General features: G+C 37.7%; 1 protein-coding gene across 3 annotated transcripts in view; it reads right to left on the bottom strand.

The window, feature by feature from the left end:
• cadps2 (Ca++-dependent secretion activator 2) overlaps positions 1-18,483 on the bottom strand; it is a 146,454-nt gene that overhangs the window by 40,463 nt on the left and 87,508 nt on the right. For 2 of the 3 annotated variants that reach the window (XM_032546241.1, XM_032546233.1), the window contains exons 17-19: positions 17,961-18,061; positions 8,697-8,853; positions 4,511-4,652 (exon numbers count right to left, since the gene is read on the bottom strand). In XM_032546241.1, the coding sequence (XP_032402132.1) occupies positions 4,511-4,652; positions 8,697-8,853; positions 17,961-18,061 (400 nt within the window). Of the gene's footprint in view, positions 1-2,042; positions 2,073-3,817; positions 3,938-4,510; positions 4,653-8,696; positions 8,854-17,960; positions 18,062-18,483 lie in introns of all 3 variants that reach the window. The other variant, XM_032546225.1, reaches the window with a different exon arrangement.

Raw genomic sequence — 18,483 nt, 5'->3', positions numbered from 1 at the left:
ATTTTTTGCTGTACAACAATGCTTAGCAGTTTCTTTTTATCAAAAGCAAAAAGATACGTATCACAAAATTAAGTTATTATCTAAGCCACTAATGTTTATGAATGCCTTTCCTTCACCCACTCTGTCTCTTCTCTTCTGTTCAACTGTTGATGATGAATTGTTAATGTGTTTACTATTGTTAAGAACTATTATTTTACATTTTTCATGCTGATGACTTGCCTCTATTTTTGCTTCAACTGCATGTTTCAGTTTCCCAATTTCTTATTTTAGACACACCTGACTTATGAGAAAAAAAACACAATATTTTGTTTATAGTCTTCAATGAAACTTTAGATAGTTTGATCCTGTCCCACCATTTTAACTGGCCCATTGTGGGCTGTGACGGGAGTTAGCTACATGCAGGAACTTCATTTATCATAACTGCAGTTTTAGAGAAGTTGTTCAGCTGAGGCAAAACATCCAGGTTTCAAACTATTTGGCATTATGTCCATTTAAAAAAAGATAAAAATCTGAAACACCAGCTAATGTCACAATAGGGCTGCACAGTACTGAATAAACATCCTTCAGTGCATTCATTAATCCAGCCAGGGATGCAGGGAGCTAAAAGCCCTTTCTGGTACAGACATGTTGCTTCAACACTGTGATAGCATTGAACCATCCCTTAATCTTTTCATCTACTTCTTTAATGTTGAAGAATGTTCCCATCACCTCATCAAATCACAACTAATCACTTTTTAAAATGTTTTATCAAATATCAACATTGGCTGTAAGAGGCAAAGTTTTTATCTCCAATAGGTTTTGGTTCCTGACTGAATCAACAAATAGACCAAAAATTTTGATTATGGTGATGAAAAACCTTTTGTACCTCGACTTAGTGAAGAATGGAATTTTGTGGCTTTGCTTTCATGCAGTGGTTTATCCAACCATAAAGATTCAGATGCATTTATTTTCAGGATGTCTCATGGTAAGAAAACCAGATGCTCTTCTAAATCGTGCAACTACATTTGGGAAAACGTGAAATACTTTAGGCTGAATATGCACTGTATAATATTTTCAGTCGTATTCAGTAATCCAGTGAGTAACTTGTGAGTGCGAGAGGTTCAGGTAACTTTGGGTTGTAAAGCTGCTTCAACAGTGCTTCAATTTGGTCTGAATTTCCACTCAATATATTCAGATGTGCTCGACCTCTCATTATGTCACTGTATTTTACCGGAATTTGGATTTTTAATCACTCTACGTGTACTTTTCTCATCACCTCCAGGAGGAAGAATTAAAACTCAATAAAATAAATAAAAACATTCTGGATTGAAAACCTGCTGACATAACACCAGCAAAACATTTTCAGCTTAGTCCACCACAGATAATGTCTGGGTTTAGATTTTAAATGTTGGGCCTTGTAGTAAAATCATTTGTCAATCTTGCTCTCAAAAACGCAATTCAATATACTTTTACTCCAGTTATGGAATGCTGCTGGATGACTGCCTTGTGGGGCTTGCACAACAAATTCAACAGCGCCACTGTGCTCAAAAATGCATTCATTTGTATTTTGTGATCTGCAAAATCACAGCTTTCTATTGGCTGAGCATTGTGGCCAATAAATACTGGTCAGTCTGCTCTGACCTGGTTCAAAAGCTCCACACTGATCGCTCGCAGGGTCTCATTTCCATTTTCTTCCACTGTTTTATTCTATTCTCCATTGTCTCACTTTACAACGTTTAATTCTAATGCGACAAAATACAGATTTTTGTAAATAAAATGTAGCTGGTTCTGCCTGCAGTTAAGCAGAGATCAACTCCATCAGAGTTGTTTTCAGTACAGCAAAGAGTTATCTGCAGCAGCAGTTATTCATGGTCAACCCTCAACCCTAAATAAATATTAAGAGAAAAGTAAATGAGAAAAATGATCTTATTGACTTTTGAAAAGATTAGTTTGACATCTTTAGAGAGATGGGAATCTCAGCCCTTCATTCTGAGACTGAAGTTTAGATTTAAAGTATTTGAAAACTTTTCTTACTATCAAAGAGAAAAAAAAAATCAACTTACAAAATATCTGGAAGATTTATTCCTTGCAAGCTGCAACAAAAAACAAGTTGCTGTGATATTAGGTTGAGAATCTAATTGTAGCATGCACACTTCACAGCACAAGCACTACTGACTGAGACTGCATTCCACTGACTGTGATATACAGGCTGGATCTGAAAATCCTGCTCTGCTGTCAAGTAGATGAACGAATGCTCAAATCACTAAAATATTATCACAAAGATCAAAACTAGGAAATAGTAGCATGCAGACTCAAGAGGATGAGATACCTTTCATATTCTTTTTAGTGAAAATAACATTCAAACAGACACAAAAAGTCACTGTGACTGTGAAAACACTGAGGGCAGTCTGAGTCAGTCCAGACTACAGGTCTTCATCTGGACTTGATCCTTTAAGACCACGGGTCCTGAGGAGCCGTGTAGTCTTGTCCAAATGGTTCTGACCGACACTAATATGGCAATGTGATAAAAGTCCAATTCTCCCAATCAAAAGGAAAGAGGATTCCCAATTAGCCCTGTCCTTTAAAACAGACTCCACTAAACCCAGATCTCATCTGGGTCACTGCACAAAATTATCCAAACTCATCTGTTCAGAATTCTAAGACTTTTACATTAACACAACGACACAGAGAACACAGGAAGGACAGAGGGGACGGCAGGCGGACAGGCCTGGTAAATACTGAGATCAAATGCCAGACTTTTCCAGACTGGGTGGGGACCTGGGGACAATGGTGTGATCCAGCTACAGAAAGTGTTAATGTCAAGAAATATAGGAAGAGCCAACTCATTAATAGATCTTGCAGAGTTTTTCAGGGCTTTAATGTTCTGTTCAAAGCTCAGGTACTAAATGGTGGCAAATAACCTGTGTTTAAAACTGCCTTAGTAAATCTGAGATGCAGAGTGTTAATCATATTACTTTTTTTTAAATCCCATTTCTCTGATCAGAATTTTAGTTCTTGTCAAACTAAATATTTACTCCTTTATTGTACTAATTCTCATACCTACATTAACAATCACTACCTATTTTACTTTGTTTTGTTTTATTGCTTTAGTTTATCCTTTATGTAATGGTTAAACTTCTTATGTTGCTCTATAGTTAGCTGTTGATGTTTTTAATGTACCATTAAAATAAAATAATAGCAATAATTAAAAGTGGTGGTAAAAAAGTGCTTACCAGAGTTTCGGACTAGTTTTGGTTTCTGATGACAGGATCAAAGCCAGTGCAGCTACTTTGGGAGTTTGTTTATAATAAAATCCAGTTTTTGAGAAAAAAAGTCAACAGCAGAGCTATAAATATGTAATGTAAAGATGAACCTACTATTAAATTGCAAATACTACATGTTAACATGTTTCTCATTGGCTGCTATTCTCTATGATCCTGATAAAAGTCCCTGATGAAAGCCATGGCTTCCTGGTTCTGGAATGGTTCCTGTTGCTAGAGCAGGATTCTGTTTCAGTGGAAACACAAAGATCTGGTGCTTAGTTAGTTCTGGTCTCAGCTTGGTGGAAAAGACTCTTCATTAGCTCATTCTTATTTAGGACAGATGTTGAGGACATTAAAGCTCTTAGTTCAGTTGTTTTAGTTCTATCTACCTAAAAGGCTTTGACTAATCTGAACATAGCAGGAGAATGAACTAAAATAAACAGGCTCCAGATTATGAATACATTAATGTTCCTGAAGAGGGAACACTAAGTCCAACAATAAGAGTAGTTTCTCGGATGCTTTGAAGACCAATAGCAGTAGACCGTCAGAGGCATGAGCTGCTCCACCGTACATACGTGTTCTCACAGATCGGTCCAATCCAAGCAGGCACCGAGAAGCTGGGCATCTGAGGCAAAGTGAGGGGAAGCCGGGGTATTCTAGGAAGAGGAACACTGGCTAGATTGTTGGTTAACAATCTGCCAAACAGATCCAAACCGTGACAAAGGAGCATTTTAGCAGAACAAAAGGAGAAAGCAAAACAGGTGAAAGAGAAGTGAAGGCAGACATGAGAGTCACTGGCCTGTTCCATTTTATTCTATTCGTTTCTTGTCCCCCGCCTTTGCAGAAGGTTTGTGCTGCTTCGGTTGGTTGAGTGTAGAATATTGTCGGTCCAGTTTCCTTTTAATTTTTGGTTTTGGTCACTTTGAAGCCGCAACCATCAAAAGCAGCTATTCAGCCTAAAATCATTTGTTCTGCCCACTGTTTCAGATCGTCAAAACATTGACTTTTGATTAAAGCCTCCAACTGACGGAGCTAAAAGGAACACAGAAAATATCTACCTATAGATGACTTAGCTCTAGGCTGTAGTTGTAAAAAGAGTTAGGTCGATGCATAATGTTCTCCAGTGTTTCTAAAAGTACGTTTTATTAATTAGGTCATAGTCGCTGTTTTGTTAAAACAAGGACAGAGTAAACATGCCCCTTTTAGATACCTCACAGCCAGAGCAGCATGAATGAAATAAAGCTAAAACAGCTCACAAGTAGCCGTACCTGACTGAATGCCAGGTCTCCTGCTCAAAGCCACGGTGGATGGACTGGGCAATGGAGGTCTCCATCAGGTCAATGTATCGCACCACCAGAGGGATGAACAGGTCCTGCAGGTGTTTGTGGAACGGCCCACTGCAAAGATGAGCTGTGGAAGTGGGACCAACAAAATACAAAGACAGCAGATCTCTTAGTTGTGTACGGTTTTTCATTTAAATATTTCTCTAGAAAATGACGTTTCCAAATAGGATATAGAAATACAAACACAAACTCACAGAAATGACTTCAACCAGGAACTCAACTTTCACCAAAGCTTTTTGATTTTTTTTTCTTTCTTTAGCCTGGTAACATAAAAACACTGGTTCACATTCTGACCCTTTATTGTGTAATTAGGAAGTAAAAGGAAAATGTTGCTTTCAAAATTGTCCATGAAATCCTGAAAAGTATGGCATACATTTGTATTTAGCTACTTACCAGTGCAACCAATTGTTTCAGAAGCAACCTAAACACTAAACAGTATGTGCCTGAATGCAACATAGACTCAGGCCCTGTTTACATGACAACCTGGTGAATCTGGTGGTTCTGTTTAAAGCAGGGTTAGGTTCTACAAATGTACCTGCATGTTCTGCTGGTTTTTATGTGAAACGTCAGACACAGGCAGTGAAAACACTAAAAAGGTTCACAAAAAAAACATCTTTCACTTTATTTTTAGAGCATTCTAGCCTTCCTGAGTGCAGCTGAGAGTTTTTAAACCTCCCATGGTCTTAGCATGATGCTCAGGAGGAGCGCTGCAGATGTCAGGGTCAGGCAGCAGGGAAGTGGGGGGGTTGTGCCGTCAGACAGTCAGTTCCCGAAACCACACAAAAAGCCCCTCATAAAAGCGTGCAGTGTTTGTTATTTTCTCTAACAGATGCTTGGTTATCATAAAAGGTTAGGGGGCTTCACTGTGTGTGCGTGTGTGGAGGGGGTGGAGAGAGTATGATCCATAAAGGGGAGGGGAGCTGCGGGGGCGGGGGTGGGTGCAGTCTATGCTTTGCAAGTCAATTCAAATGGATTTCTTAACACTTTATGTTGAAAACCTTGAAGCAGTAGCATGTTCAGTATTTAACCCCTGACCCTTTGCTACCTGAGACTGCTGGATGTGAGAGTGACTGACCTCCTGTCAGATTCTTAGGAATCTCACTTCAACAACACTTCAGGTTGGCTACAGCCAACAAGGAGTCACGACTAGAGAACATACTCATAGAATGGTTCTTTGTAACAGACAAAACACTTTTGAGGATGAAATAATCTTCAGTGGGTGTGGTACTGTAGTGTAGCAGGAAGCTAATTATCTACCCATCATGTCGACGCTGTCTTATCAGCAGTCTTTAGGTAACACATGCATGTTGAGGTTCAGAATCACTGGTAAAACTGTGTGCTCCAAACAGGCTCCTTTGCTAAACGGACAGCAAGCTGACGTGTTGTGTGACAGAGCGCTAGAACAGAACCAAGGCTTCAGCTGAAGGCAATTTCAACATGAAAACATCTACAAGTAAAAGACTAAATTCTGTAAATAGGCTTGATTTTTGGACCGTCTGTGACAGTGCAGCCATTTATGACATCATGCTCAGTTCCCCCCACCTAATATCTCCTCTGTGGGTTTAAGACAGACAAATAACTCTTGACAGACTGTGCCAGCCCACAGAGACCAGGGGAAAGAGTATTGGGTGAGAAGCAAGCAAGCGAATCTCCCAGGACTTCATTAGTTTTAATTCCTCTCGCTCTGCTCCATCATAATTAACACTAGCCTTTTTGCCCTCCAGAGACTAAAACTTGCCTCCACCATAACTGTTCGCTTTCACATGTTGACAATCAAGTGAGCATTTAAATAATCAGCAGAACAACTGAGGGATAGCACACTTTGAATTATAGTTACAGTAAGTCACCAAAGATCAGCTGACTGAAGGTCACTCCTGATATTTACAAAAAGAAATCTGTATTAAGAGTAACAAAAAAATATGGATTTATTAATATCAGTTATTTGAATTCAAATGCACGTTTTTATCTTATTATGTTCATAATTATAAGATAGAGGACATAATTTATACAAAAGCAGTCAAATGTATGCTTTAGCTTTGCCCATGTTTTGTCTTTTCGATTGCCTCATTACATTCCAAATCAAAATGGCTTGTGTTGTGACACCTGGAATAATTACAGCCTGAACAGAAGATGGTAATTAGACAGAATTTAAAATATGGGCTACAAAAAGAGATTTGTTGCTTCTTTACAGAATGATACTAGATTTTTTTTTTGTTCCTAACATTGCCCCTGGGCTGTCTGTCTATCTGGCTGCCTGTCTGTTACTGTAGCTGAGGTACTTGGGCAGCAGCCATGTTAAATAACGCCTTGCATCTCGCCAGATCTCTGCTGGCTCAAAGACAAAGCGCTTGATACAAATTCAATGAGCCCGGATCTTTTTTCCATCAGTCAAAAACGAACACTGAATTTGGGTTCGTCGGGATAAAACTATCTTAGTGCAATGTTGATGTTTCTAATACTGCAGTGTTTGGGGTTTTTGTTCTCTTCCACTATGTCCGGACCTTGACTTGTGAGGAAAGAAAAAGTTGTTACAAAAACAAATGGGCCAAGCAATTTCACTCTCCCAGAAATCATGTAGCGCTGCTTTGTTGGATGCTTTCCAGATGGTTCTCTGCTCACAAATACCTCCTTTTGATCCACAGTAGTTCTTTATTTGCAGCTGCTGTTTTGTATCTGTACCTAAGAGAAAGAGTTTTTCCTTGACATCCATTCTGTAATATTCTTATTTTTAGAAGGTTTTTTGAAACATGTTTTAGATACTGTTGTGTTAAATTTGCCTTCACAAACTACTAAATTTTTTGTGTTCAAACATGTAGATTAAAGAAGGGGAAAAAAACCCATACAAAGCTAAAGCAGTTAATAAAGCTGCGGTCAGACATTTATCATCAGTATGAATGTCCAAGTAATTTTCTTAAGATTGTACAACACACAGTGTGAGCCACTGACACAAATAAAATATAGTGTAGATAAAAAAAAAAGTAGTTTTACAGATCTGGACGACAATTCCAACTTATTAAAGTTTCTTTTTTTAAGTATTATTTGTGGATAATGTGGTAGTGTAGCTTGACAGCCATCTACAAACAGCCGTACTTCTGTTGCTACAACACACGGCTGTCTTTGTTTACAAACACTGAATGGGTCTAGATATGCATCAAATAATTATGCATTCACGTTTACTAGGACGGTCTGACATGGCAGCTTTGAAAAGTTGTAAACCATGGAAAGGAAAAACATGGACACTACAAAAAGGTTGCATGCTGCTCAGAGGAATGAAAAACAACATGAACAATCATTAATACCTAAAATAGAGCTTACTCATTATTTCTGCAGTAGGTTAGGTGTATTTAGACAGTAAAAAACATTTTAGGGTAACATATTGGTGTTTTATCTGTTTCTTATAACATCAACTTGTTTTCTGCAAGGGATCATGAAATGATGTTTGGAGGCGCTATTCTTAATTGTACTTGTTCACCATATTTGAATTTTTGAACAAAAAGTAATAATAATATATCATAAATGATATGAAATGATCAATAAACTGTCCATAACAGTGCTTTCCTTTTAGATATAAAGTCAACTTAAACAAAAATGAGTCAATGGAACAAAGTTGACATTTTTACCACCACTTAAAATGCAGTAAACAAATGAATTATTACTTCAAAAATTCATTTCTGAGTTTAGCTAATTGATAGAAATGAGGGAGGGAGTGAGGGAGGGATGGGCGGACGGGATATTTGTCATGTTTTGAGATAATCTCTTGACCCACATGCAGATCATCAAGCGATGAGTGACTGCTTCCCAGCTGCTCATATCTCCAACCTGCAGATTGTAAAACCAGCTGCAGGTGTGCCAGTCTGCCCGGCTCACACGGAGATCCTGTCAGAGGAAAGGGCTCTCACACTGACCCAAAACCCAGGGACCTGACACATCCAGGACAGTAAACAAATGGCCCTTACTCATTCATAATTCCACTAAGTAACAAAGCTAGGGTTTTCACTCTCATTTACTGTTTCGCTCACCAGTTGTTTTTTTCTCTAGTCCACTGAAGCAGCAGTTTGGTTCAGACATATGAACCATGTATAGAGAGGTTAGAAAACAACTCAAAACTCACAGTCTGCTCGAAGGAAGTTGTTCAGGAGTTGGAATAGTGGGAAACTGTTCCAGGAGTCGGTGGGTTGTGCCTGTAGAGCAGAATCCATGTCTGCTCTGTACAGAGACAGGAAGCTCTCAGCATGCTCTGCCAACAGCTCTGGCCACCATGAGAAAGCCTGACATTGATGGAAAAATGGAAACAAAGGCATCAGATGCTATGAAAGATTACAGTGTTTACATTTAATATAGGAGATATATGCAAACAAACATGAACATGACATGATAAAATTCTAAAGTGGTAAGAAGGAAATGTCGAGTCATAACTCTGTAATTACAGTGTTTAGTTGATCCTCAAGGCAGAGCTGGAGGAGCAGTCCATAAGTAACGTTGCATTTTATTTCCTATGACTCAACTCCTATTTAAATTCACCTTTGAATGGCTGCCACATTATTTTGGCTATGCTAACCACATGTTCCACCTATCTTACATTTCTGTATTACAGGCTCTATTTCCAAGCTGCTGGCGCGGAGATGGAGGTTTTGAAAATGAACAGTTTTGAGGATCGAAGAATCACCAGGTTAGTTAAATGCAGTTTGTTGACAGGAGTACAAACTGAAAAGGTGCATTTAAAAGGCCGAGTGATTCATCCTTCAAGGCCACGAGTACAAGGGACTGTTGCCTAGTCAACTCTCCGTCTTACATCTCTGCTTCTTTTTCTTTCTCCATCAAACAGAAAAACTGACCTCAGGACATCAGCATACGGCTGAATGCTAGTTGCACTTTTCTCTTAGGTGTCCTTTAGCTGTCAAAAGCAGAGGTCATCTGAGCAGGCTGACCTTGGTCAACTGGAGAACCACATCACCCTTGATGCTCTTTAGAAAAAGCGAATCAACAAGTACTTTTGCAACAACATCTGCAAACAGTTTTCACCCTGTTTTGGGCTTGAAAGCAGCTGACAGTCACAGCAAGCAAAGACGTCTCACATCTACCTCTGTTCATTTAGACTTTAGCTGCTTTTAAAATGACATCTCAGTTTTACAGATCTTCATGATCAAGACCTTTTTAGGACACAACATAAAATAGAAGCAGTTCTTCTGTGACCGCTGTGACATTTTTCAGGGAAAAAAGACCTTTGAATTCAAATGTAGGGGATGCTCCCCACAAAGTAAAATTCATCCATTATAGGTATGAAAACTGAATGTTTCCAAACGGTATAAGGCTAAAGTTCCTGCACATGTATGTTTCAGCAAATACTCTTACTAAGCATGTCCCCCCAGAACATCCATAGAAACAAACCTGAGCCCTCAAATAACTAAGTCTACTCGAGTTATGGCCAACAGTGGCATCAGCTTAAACTCCATATGTGTGCATTGCAATAAACTTGCTTTTCCTTTTCTCTGGAGCCTTTTAGCACATCACTGCCACTGAATACCGAGAACACGCCACACGAGGCACAAATGTGGAGATGCTACGACCCAGCCATCAGTCTGTCTCTTGGTGAGGTCCTTTAATAATTATTCTATTTTATTTTTGGTCATACTTTAACTTTGATCACATTAACCCATAAGATAAACAGACGTTATGTTGCTAAATATACAGTCCATCATTAAAGTATTCACAGTGTTTCACTTTTCCACATTTTGTTACATTACAGCCTTATTCAAAATTGCATTAAATCAATCTCTTTCCTCAAAATTTTAAATATCTCATTATAATAATGAGGAAAAAAATGAGCTTTTTGCAAATGTATCAAATAGAAACAAAGAAACATATTTATTTAAGCATTGGCACCCTGTTTCACTGATCACTCTTGAGATGTTTCTACAGCTGAAATTGAGTCCATCTGTGATCAGTTCAGCTACAAATACACAAGTATTTGTAGATCTTCTGTGGATTATGAGCTATGATCCCATGTTTGGCCTGAACCTAAACCTACTTTAAACTTCTCCACAACTTCCTTCATGTTCGTTTCCTTGGTCTCCATGATGCTACATGACTAATTGGGTTGTTTTATTTTGATTTTTTTTACAAGTGCCTCCAGGTGACATATGTTGTGAATTGATGCTATATAAATAAACTAAATAGAATTAAATGATGTGACTTGTTCAATAGTGTTCTCCGTCAAACTCTGAGGAATTCACAGGACCTCAGAGTTTGGTCCTGTGAATGGTCCCACTCACACTAGTGGATTCTATTTAATAAATACAGTAAGTGACGTCTGAGGATCAGTGTGCAACTTTTGGAAAGGTACATGGAATCTATGAATGGCAGCTGGCCATTAACATTATTAGTGTGCAGCCTGAGGTTTGGTCAAAGAAGAGCAATTTAGTGCTTTTAACTTGATACAAACAGTTGGTAGCTTAGCAATAAGTTCAAGCTGTTCTTTTCACAGATAATTTTAGAGAAATGTCTCCAAAATTGACTTCATCTTCCTTTTCCATTTCTGCTAACATGAAAATGGTTTCTTTGTCCAAATTCGTCTGCTAGCTGGAGAAATATATTGTTGCTTTCATATGCATTTTTTCCCAAATTAAGAGTCAGAAAAAGTTAAAAATCATAGAGAAAATTAAATATATAGAGGTACAATAAAACATTATTGGGAAAGATGAAAGAAAAAGCAGCAAATGCAAAGGAACAATAAAAACACAAACAAAATGCATAAGAGTAAAGACAGCGTATACACTGTAAAACATTTGAGCTGCATTTAGTTGCGTCTTCTATCTTCTACTCTTTAACTCAAATAAATTTAGTGAGTTTTAGGTTTTGAACCTAATTGTGTGACTTTGTGGGAGATAAACTTACAGTAAGTTGTGATCATTTTTTATTAATTTTTTTAAAACTCCAAGAGTTTAACAATCTAGAGTTTTTAGGTCAGCACTTAAATATTAAGAAGAAAAAGACAAGAGTGGAAACTATTTAACAGAGTGCTTAGTGGCATGTTTTTGTATCCTGTGTTGCACCACGAGTGCGATGGAAGTGTGTTACATTAATCTGACTCTTGTGTGTTAATAAGCTAAATGTTCATTTCAATGCATTTGACAGTTTGCAGAGTTTGAGGTTAATGTCCTGTTCACACTAAATGTTTTTGAGCAGAAATCATTGTGATGTTTAATAAAACTCATTATCAAACATTTTGCTCATGCAATTTGAAACAAGAATTTAAATTATTCTCAAGTAAAATAAGTAGTTATTTTAACTTGATAGTGTGAGTGAAAATAATAGAGAAGTGTTTGCTGTTTAACTAGGGGAGGGAAGTTTTTTTCTTGAATATTGTGAAATAATTATTTATATTGAAGCATTAAGTTAAAACTCACAGTTCACAACTAATGAACTTTTAAAAAAAGTTTTAGACACCTCTCTCTTGTTAAATCAACTTCATGAACTGTAATTTCTGAGTTAAATCAATTCAATTTTCTTGTTGACTTAAGTTCCATTTTCAAGGCAGCAGGTGGACTTTGGTTCTCAAGCTAAATCACCTTCAAATGTTTTATATTGTAGGACAACAGCATACTTAAAAATGAAGACAAAAAAGATTGCTGGAGGAGAAGCAATCATTTACAGGAGAGACATAGGACTGGTCAGATAAGGGGAGAGAAAAAAGAAGTAAATGAAATGGGTTCATTCATCCAACTAAGCAAAAGATTTCTAAAGTGGTTGATTTCTCCAGGGCTAACTTTCATTTCAAAGATAAGCAAAAACCTTATCACTAAATCACTAAATGACTGTACAAGCAGGGATGCATCCGCTCATATAGTCTTAAAACAAAATGTTATTAGACATCCCTTCCCTGTGGGACACCAGTTACTCCAACCATCACAGAGAAACGACTCCTAGTGAGGCTTAAGATGCAGATGAACAGAAAGCACAGAAGGCAGAGGAGCTAGATTTTTTTCCCCCAAAGATTATCTGTCTTATGTTAGGACATAGCAAAAGTTTTAATACATATGTAAAATCTTTTTTTTGTTTGAGTTGATGCATTTTGACGTGCTTCATTACCGAGGTAATTTTCCGTCGCAGCATGCAAACTTCCCCATTCACTCCCAGAGCGTTGAAGTTCCTCACCACATCGCTTAGGATTTGTTGCTGTGCGCTTGCACAGTGTGAAGGAAAGAGGAAATCAACTGTACACACAGGCTGCAAAGTGAGATACTGGTGATCGTGATAAACAACAGACAGCGATCGGCAATCACCAGTCATACACTTTTTCTAGGCTGATTATGATCGGTGGCCGATTGATCAGCACACCTCTAGTTTATGGTATTAATAATGACTTGATATTGACCACTATTAAGAAAAAATGGTCTTAATGTTGGTCCTGCTTGACAAGGCCAGGTCCCCATTTGATGTTGAGCTGCTGGATCTCCACCTATGTAGTAGGAGGCATTGCAGGCTGTCTGTTCAACGTTTAAACCTGCTGAAGACTGATTAAGTCTTTTGATTCTTTTGATTCCTGGACAGAACTGGAATATTACTTGTGCGGGGACTTTATCGGTATATGGACATTTCTGAAAGAATTTGATCATCATTATTGGAAATGTTTGTGGTTAATAAACTTAATAAAGTTTAACCTAACCTAACGTAAAATTGAACCAGTTTTTTGATGAAAAAAGTTTATGCTACATAATTTTTTTTTACATAGATTGTAAATATATAATAAAAATCATCTTCCGCATCATTTTTCTGTCTGTGGTGTGTTAAATACAACCCGTTTCATCCCCGAATTTTTGTGTTCTGATAAATAGCCCCTTACTTTAAATACTTATCGCCTCATTGTAACGTCATTGCAGATCATAAATGCTACACAAGACAAACTGTTTTTTATGGTCTAGCTTTGATCATTTTATTTTATCTTACTGATCTTAAATGAAACACGCAGTGACAGCTTACCAAATAAAAACTTCTGATGGCGGCTGGTTGCAGTTATTTTATTTAAGAATATCAATGATAAGAAAGGACAGAATAAAGAAAACACACTTAACATTTTAGATTTAAACTTGCAAAAAGTTTTTAAATCATATCCTTTCTATCCCACACGTCAATCAGTTAAAAAAAAAACAGGGCCCCTCCTGATATTTTTGGAAGGTACTGTAGCTGTGTACTGTGCTTATTCTAGGACTGTTTTTGAGAGTAACCTGAAATCTATCTCGAAGTATTTATTTGAATTCAAACTTACACTTACCAGAGCTATTGTCCTGGATTTTTCAAAGCTGAAAATATATAAGTATATTTTTGTTTACTTTACTGAAACTATAAAACATGTTTTAGAGATTCATTGTTACTGCTTAGCTAGTGCTCCTGTGCTGTTCTAGTTTTATATCTCTCTCTTCAGGTTGACAGCATGTTATTAACATAGTCTACCGGACCACACCACAATTTAAAAGTCTTAAATACATAAAGGGACATCTCACAATAAAGTGATACAAAGCAAGAAAGCAGCACCTACATTGACTAAATCACTGATAAGTTCATGAAGGAACAGCAAGAGAAGTCAGTAATGCAGAGAGCATGTTCTTGACATTCAAATTAACCATGTAAACAATTCCGATGTCTAAATTTAAGTTGTGACAGCTTTGTGGCAGATCTCGGACAAAAAGCCTGTAATTTGTAATTAACATCACTACTGAAGATAAGAAGAAAGAGCCGGGGTTGCTATGGCAGCGGCGGAGTACAGTCTGTTATTAATAGTGCAGAAACAGATGCCTGAGCGCCATGCTGCCACTTAGGGCTGATAGAACCACCACATCCTAACACCTATGATTGATCAGTTCTACACTTTGGCATCCATATCAAGGCGCATATGGGCCGTAGGCGTTGTTTTCATCATGAGTCTGCTGCAGCCGTTAATGCAGAGCCGCCACTTGTTGTGTCATCTGCCACTTTAACGTAAGTACTGCCAAATTAAATGAAGACTGGTAGCGTTTTGAAAAGCAATCAAAAATGTAAATGAAATGATCAAGTGAGTTGTGGCACTTTTGTTGCTGCTGCTCGAAATAGGAAAAAAATGACAAGAGTGATTCTGCTGAAGATGATTTCAGAGGTAAAAATATCTTTTCAGAGCTGAACCACATCTGTTAAAAAGCCAACATAGTCAGGAGTTAGACAACTTCTCAAACAGAGAGTCAGATATTTAAAGTACAAGAATTCTGACGTTAAGCGTTCATCAAACTTGATAAGACTGAAGTCCTGTACAAAAGAGATCTGAGGCAGGAGGCGGATCTGATGCCCCAATGAGTGAATGCGCCCAAATTCACCTGCAGTTAGGTTTAGGTGAAATACTGGCCAACCAGAAGTCACTTTAATAGATAGCTGGCCAAAGAAAGAAAGCATGACCCCCTGAAACACACCACAGGTATGACTACATGTTTCCTCCCCCTATGTAAAAAAGAAAAAAGAAAATAAGAAAAGTTAAACTAATATCAAACTAAAAAAAACAATGACACAAACAATAAAAGCTGAAAGAATGGTCTGATGTGGGTGTAACCCATCAGACGTCTAGTAAATGATTACATTTACTAGGAGGTGGGACACCTACAACATGGCATAGGGCAATATTTGGACAGTGCATTTCAGCAACAGCCACTTCAGTAACTTTAATAATAATAATAATAATAATAATAATAATAATAATAATAATCTTTTTTATTTGGCGGCGCCTTTCTCGACACTCAAGGTCAACTTACATAATTTAACATAAAACAGACACAAAATTTAAATACAAAGTAAAATTAAGTACAAAATCGGATTTAAAAAGACAATTGCAATCAAAGGGCATAGATTACTTGAAACAGATGAGTTTTGAGTTTGGATTTGAAGTGTGACAAAGAGTCAATATTATGGAGATCAAGTGGAAGTGAGTTCCAGAGTTTGGGCGCAGAGCAGCTGAATGCTCTGCTCCCCCTAGTGACAGGACAGACACGGGGAATAATGAGATGAATATAAGAAGAAGGTACAGGCAGGTGCAGCAACGTGAAGGAAGTTCAAACAATAAGGGGGGATGAGGTTGTGAACCGCTTTGAAAGTAAGAAGCATTTTATAGTTGATGCGATACGAGATGGGAAGCCAATGTAGCAGTTGCAGAAAAGGTGTGATGTGATGGACTGAAGGGGTCTGTGTGATGATACGAGTGGCTGAATTATAAAACAATTGTGATTGATGGAGAGTTTTCTGTGGCAGGCCAAAGAGAAGTAATCTAAACATGACGTGACCAGACTGTGGACCAGAACAGCAGTGGAGTGAAAGAAGGACGGAGACAATTCACTAACAATGAATATTTCGGAGATGAAAGTAGGCTGACAGAGTGATATTATTAATATGGGCGGCAAAGGAGAGAGCCCTATAGAGGGTGATACCCAGACTCTTAACCTGACGGGAGAGAAAATGGAGGAGTTATCAACTAGAAATGAGAAGTTATTAAGTTTACTTAATATTGACTTAGTGCCAATTAAGAGAAGTTCAGATTTATTGTAATTTAATTTAAGAAAGTTAAGGGTGAACCAGATACCTGAAAAGTATGAATGAAACCAGTTCAGAGGTGTATTTACAATACCAAGAGAGGATAATCTGTCAAGGAGGATGTTATGTGAAATTGTATAAAAGGCTGCAGTTAGATCAAGAAGGAGTATGGGTAATAAACCAAAGTCAGCAAGAATTATGTTCCAATTATCATGAATCAAAGGCAGTTCTAAACATGAACTTTTAGCCTTGGTTTAAAGAAACTCAGATTTCTGGAAGTTTGTTCCAGATTTATGGTGCATAAAATCAGAATGCTGCTTTACCAATTCTCATGGAAACTGACCCGTTTACGTAGTTCTGTCAACTTCTGATCACTTGGAGAAATGTTCTCTGATTTCAAAACTGGCTGAAGTAGCACTTGTAATTCCAGTCTCAATTCAGGGAGACACTGTGACAGGGTATGCAACATGCAACTCAGATCCATGTGGACCAGGAGGAGGAGATTGTGTGGTCAGGCCACCTAAGGGGTGAATCATTCATTATCTCAGTGTGATCATTTCATTTCATTGTTTATGTAGTTATTATGGCCATTCAGTAGACCTTTGGAAGTAAAGTTTGAGCACCCGTGGTGTATATGAGTGAACCCAGTATTTGGGGTGTCTCAATTGCCAAAGTTGTGAATGCTGTAAGCATGTAAGACAGATCACACTAAAGAAGAATCTTCAGACTGTGGGCCAATCATTTTAATTGCCCCAGGCAGGATGTAGGATCTTCTAAAGATCAAACCACTAATGATCACACTTCTGTCCACCTCCAAGCATCACTATGTTCAGACAGCAGGCAAATGCGACCCAAATCTGTTATTTTGACCATGTATAACTTTTTCATGGTAGTTTGAATGGCCCAATACTGATCTTTTCACCCCCAAAAAAATGTGATAAGTGTTACTTACATATGTGGTAATCTATTGGATATGTATCTAGTAGTTTTCAATGCATCTACAGAAAGAACTGTCTTGTTGCATCTCATTTAAGTTTCACGTCAGTAACGTGAGACGTGTAATTCTGTAAATCTTGATGTAAACAATGGATGAGGCTAGTTGTATCAACACTTAAATTAATTTTTCTTAGCTTCCTTCATCTTGTTATGATCATGTGACAATTCTGTCTGCTCCCATTGTTCAATCATTTTAAAATTGATCCATTTAAAATGGATCATTATTACTTCCATAAACTGTGTACTGTGCGCTATGTCCTTCCTTTGAGTCTGTGGGCCATTCACAAAGCAGTCACATTTAATCAAGTACTATAAACAACCACACACAAAAAATTGGGGTTTATCAAAAAAATTGGAATTACGCATCAAGACCTGCTGTGTCAAATCTATGAGACAACCTATGTGTCTGCTGACCTTTGCTCTTTGCTTTAGCTAATCACTTGATGCTATCAAGTGACATACTTTTGATCTACTCCTCATATCACCAGTAATGGTCAAGTCGTTTTATGTGCAGATAACCTTATTTGATAGAATATCTGCAGAATGAACACATGCAAAATGTGTGTTAGATTATATTAAAGTTTATATAATCAAACTCCAACATTAAGCAGTGAATAAGCAATACAACACCTGATAAATGCTTCTTCCTACAGAAAAATAAGTGTGCTACTGACCTTCTCCCATGTAAAGACTATTTTTTAAAAAGAAATCCCAGAAGAATAACCTCTGCATTGCCAAACATCTCTCCAATGCCACCCCCAGATCTCCACCCTTCAGGTGGTGTAATTCACTGCATCTTTGAATGGAAAGCAGATAAAGTACATAGAACAAATACCTCCGAGTGATGCTCTTCATTCTGTTGTAGGACTTCAATGCACAGCTCTCCCAATCTCAACATATCCTCCAGTCGTTTCTCCGGTACTTCTTCTGGATCCACTAACAAAGTTCAAACAAAGCAAGAATTAATCAGACTGTAAATCTGTCATTAGAAACTCGCTCATCTTTCATATGCTCCAGTGTGAAACCTAAGCTTCGACTTGGATCAAATACAGTGGCTATTTACTGTACATACACTGTACACTAAGTCTCACTTCCACAATGGTTCGCAATGTTTTGCTTTTTTACAAGACAAACTAGAACCAGTATGACTTTTACCAGTGTTTACAATATCATGGTATTATAATCTATGAATTTAGAGTTAACAAAGTAAATTCCTATTTTTTTAAAGATATTTCCATAAGAAACAGTCTGCCAAAATGCAAGAACACAGACTTTGTTGTTCACATGTGTCAACATGAGCAAACTATAAAAAGAAAGTCTTACGATGTTTTGAAGAAGAGAAAGTTCTTCAAGCTGTA

This window comes from Xiphophorus hellerii, chromosome 2 (assembly GCF_003331165.1).
Source record: "Xiphophorus hellerii strain 12219 chromosome 2, Xiphophorus_hellerii-4.1, whole genome shotgun sequence".
NCBI lineage: Eukaryota > Metazoa > Chordata > Actinopteri > Cyprinodontiformes > Poeciliidae > Xiphophorus > Xiphophorus hellerii.
This window is presented reverse-complemented; position numbering and strand designations above follow the sequence as displayed.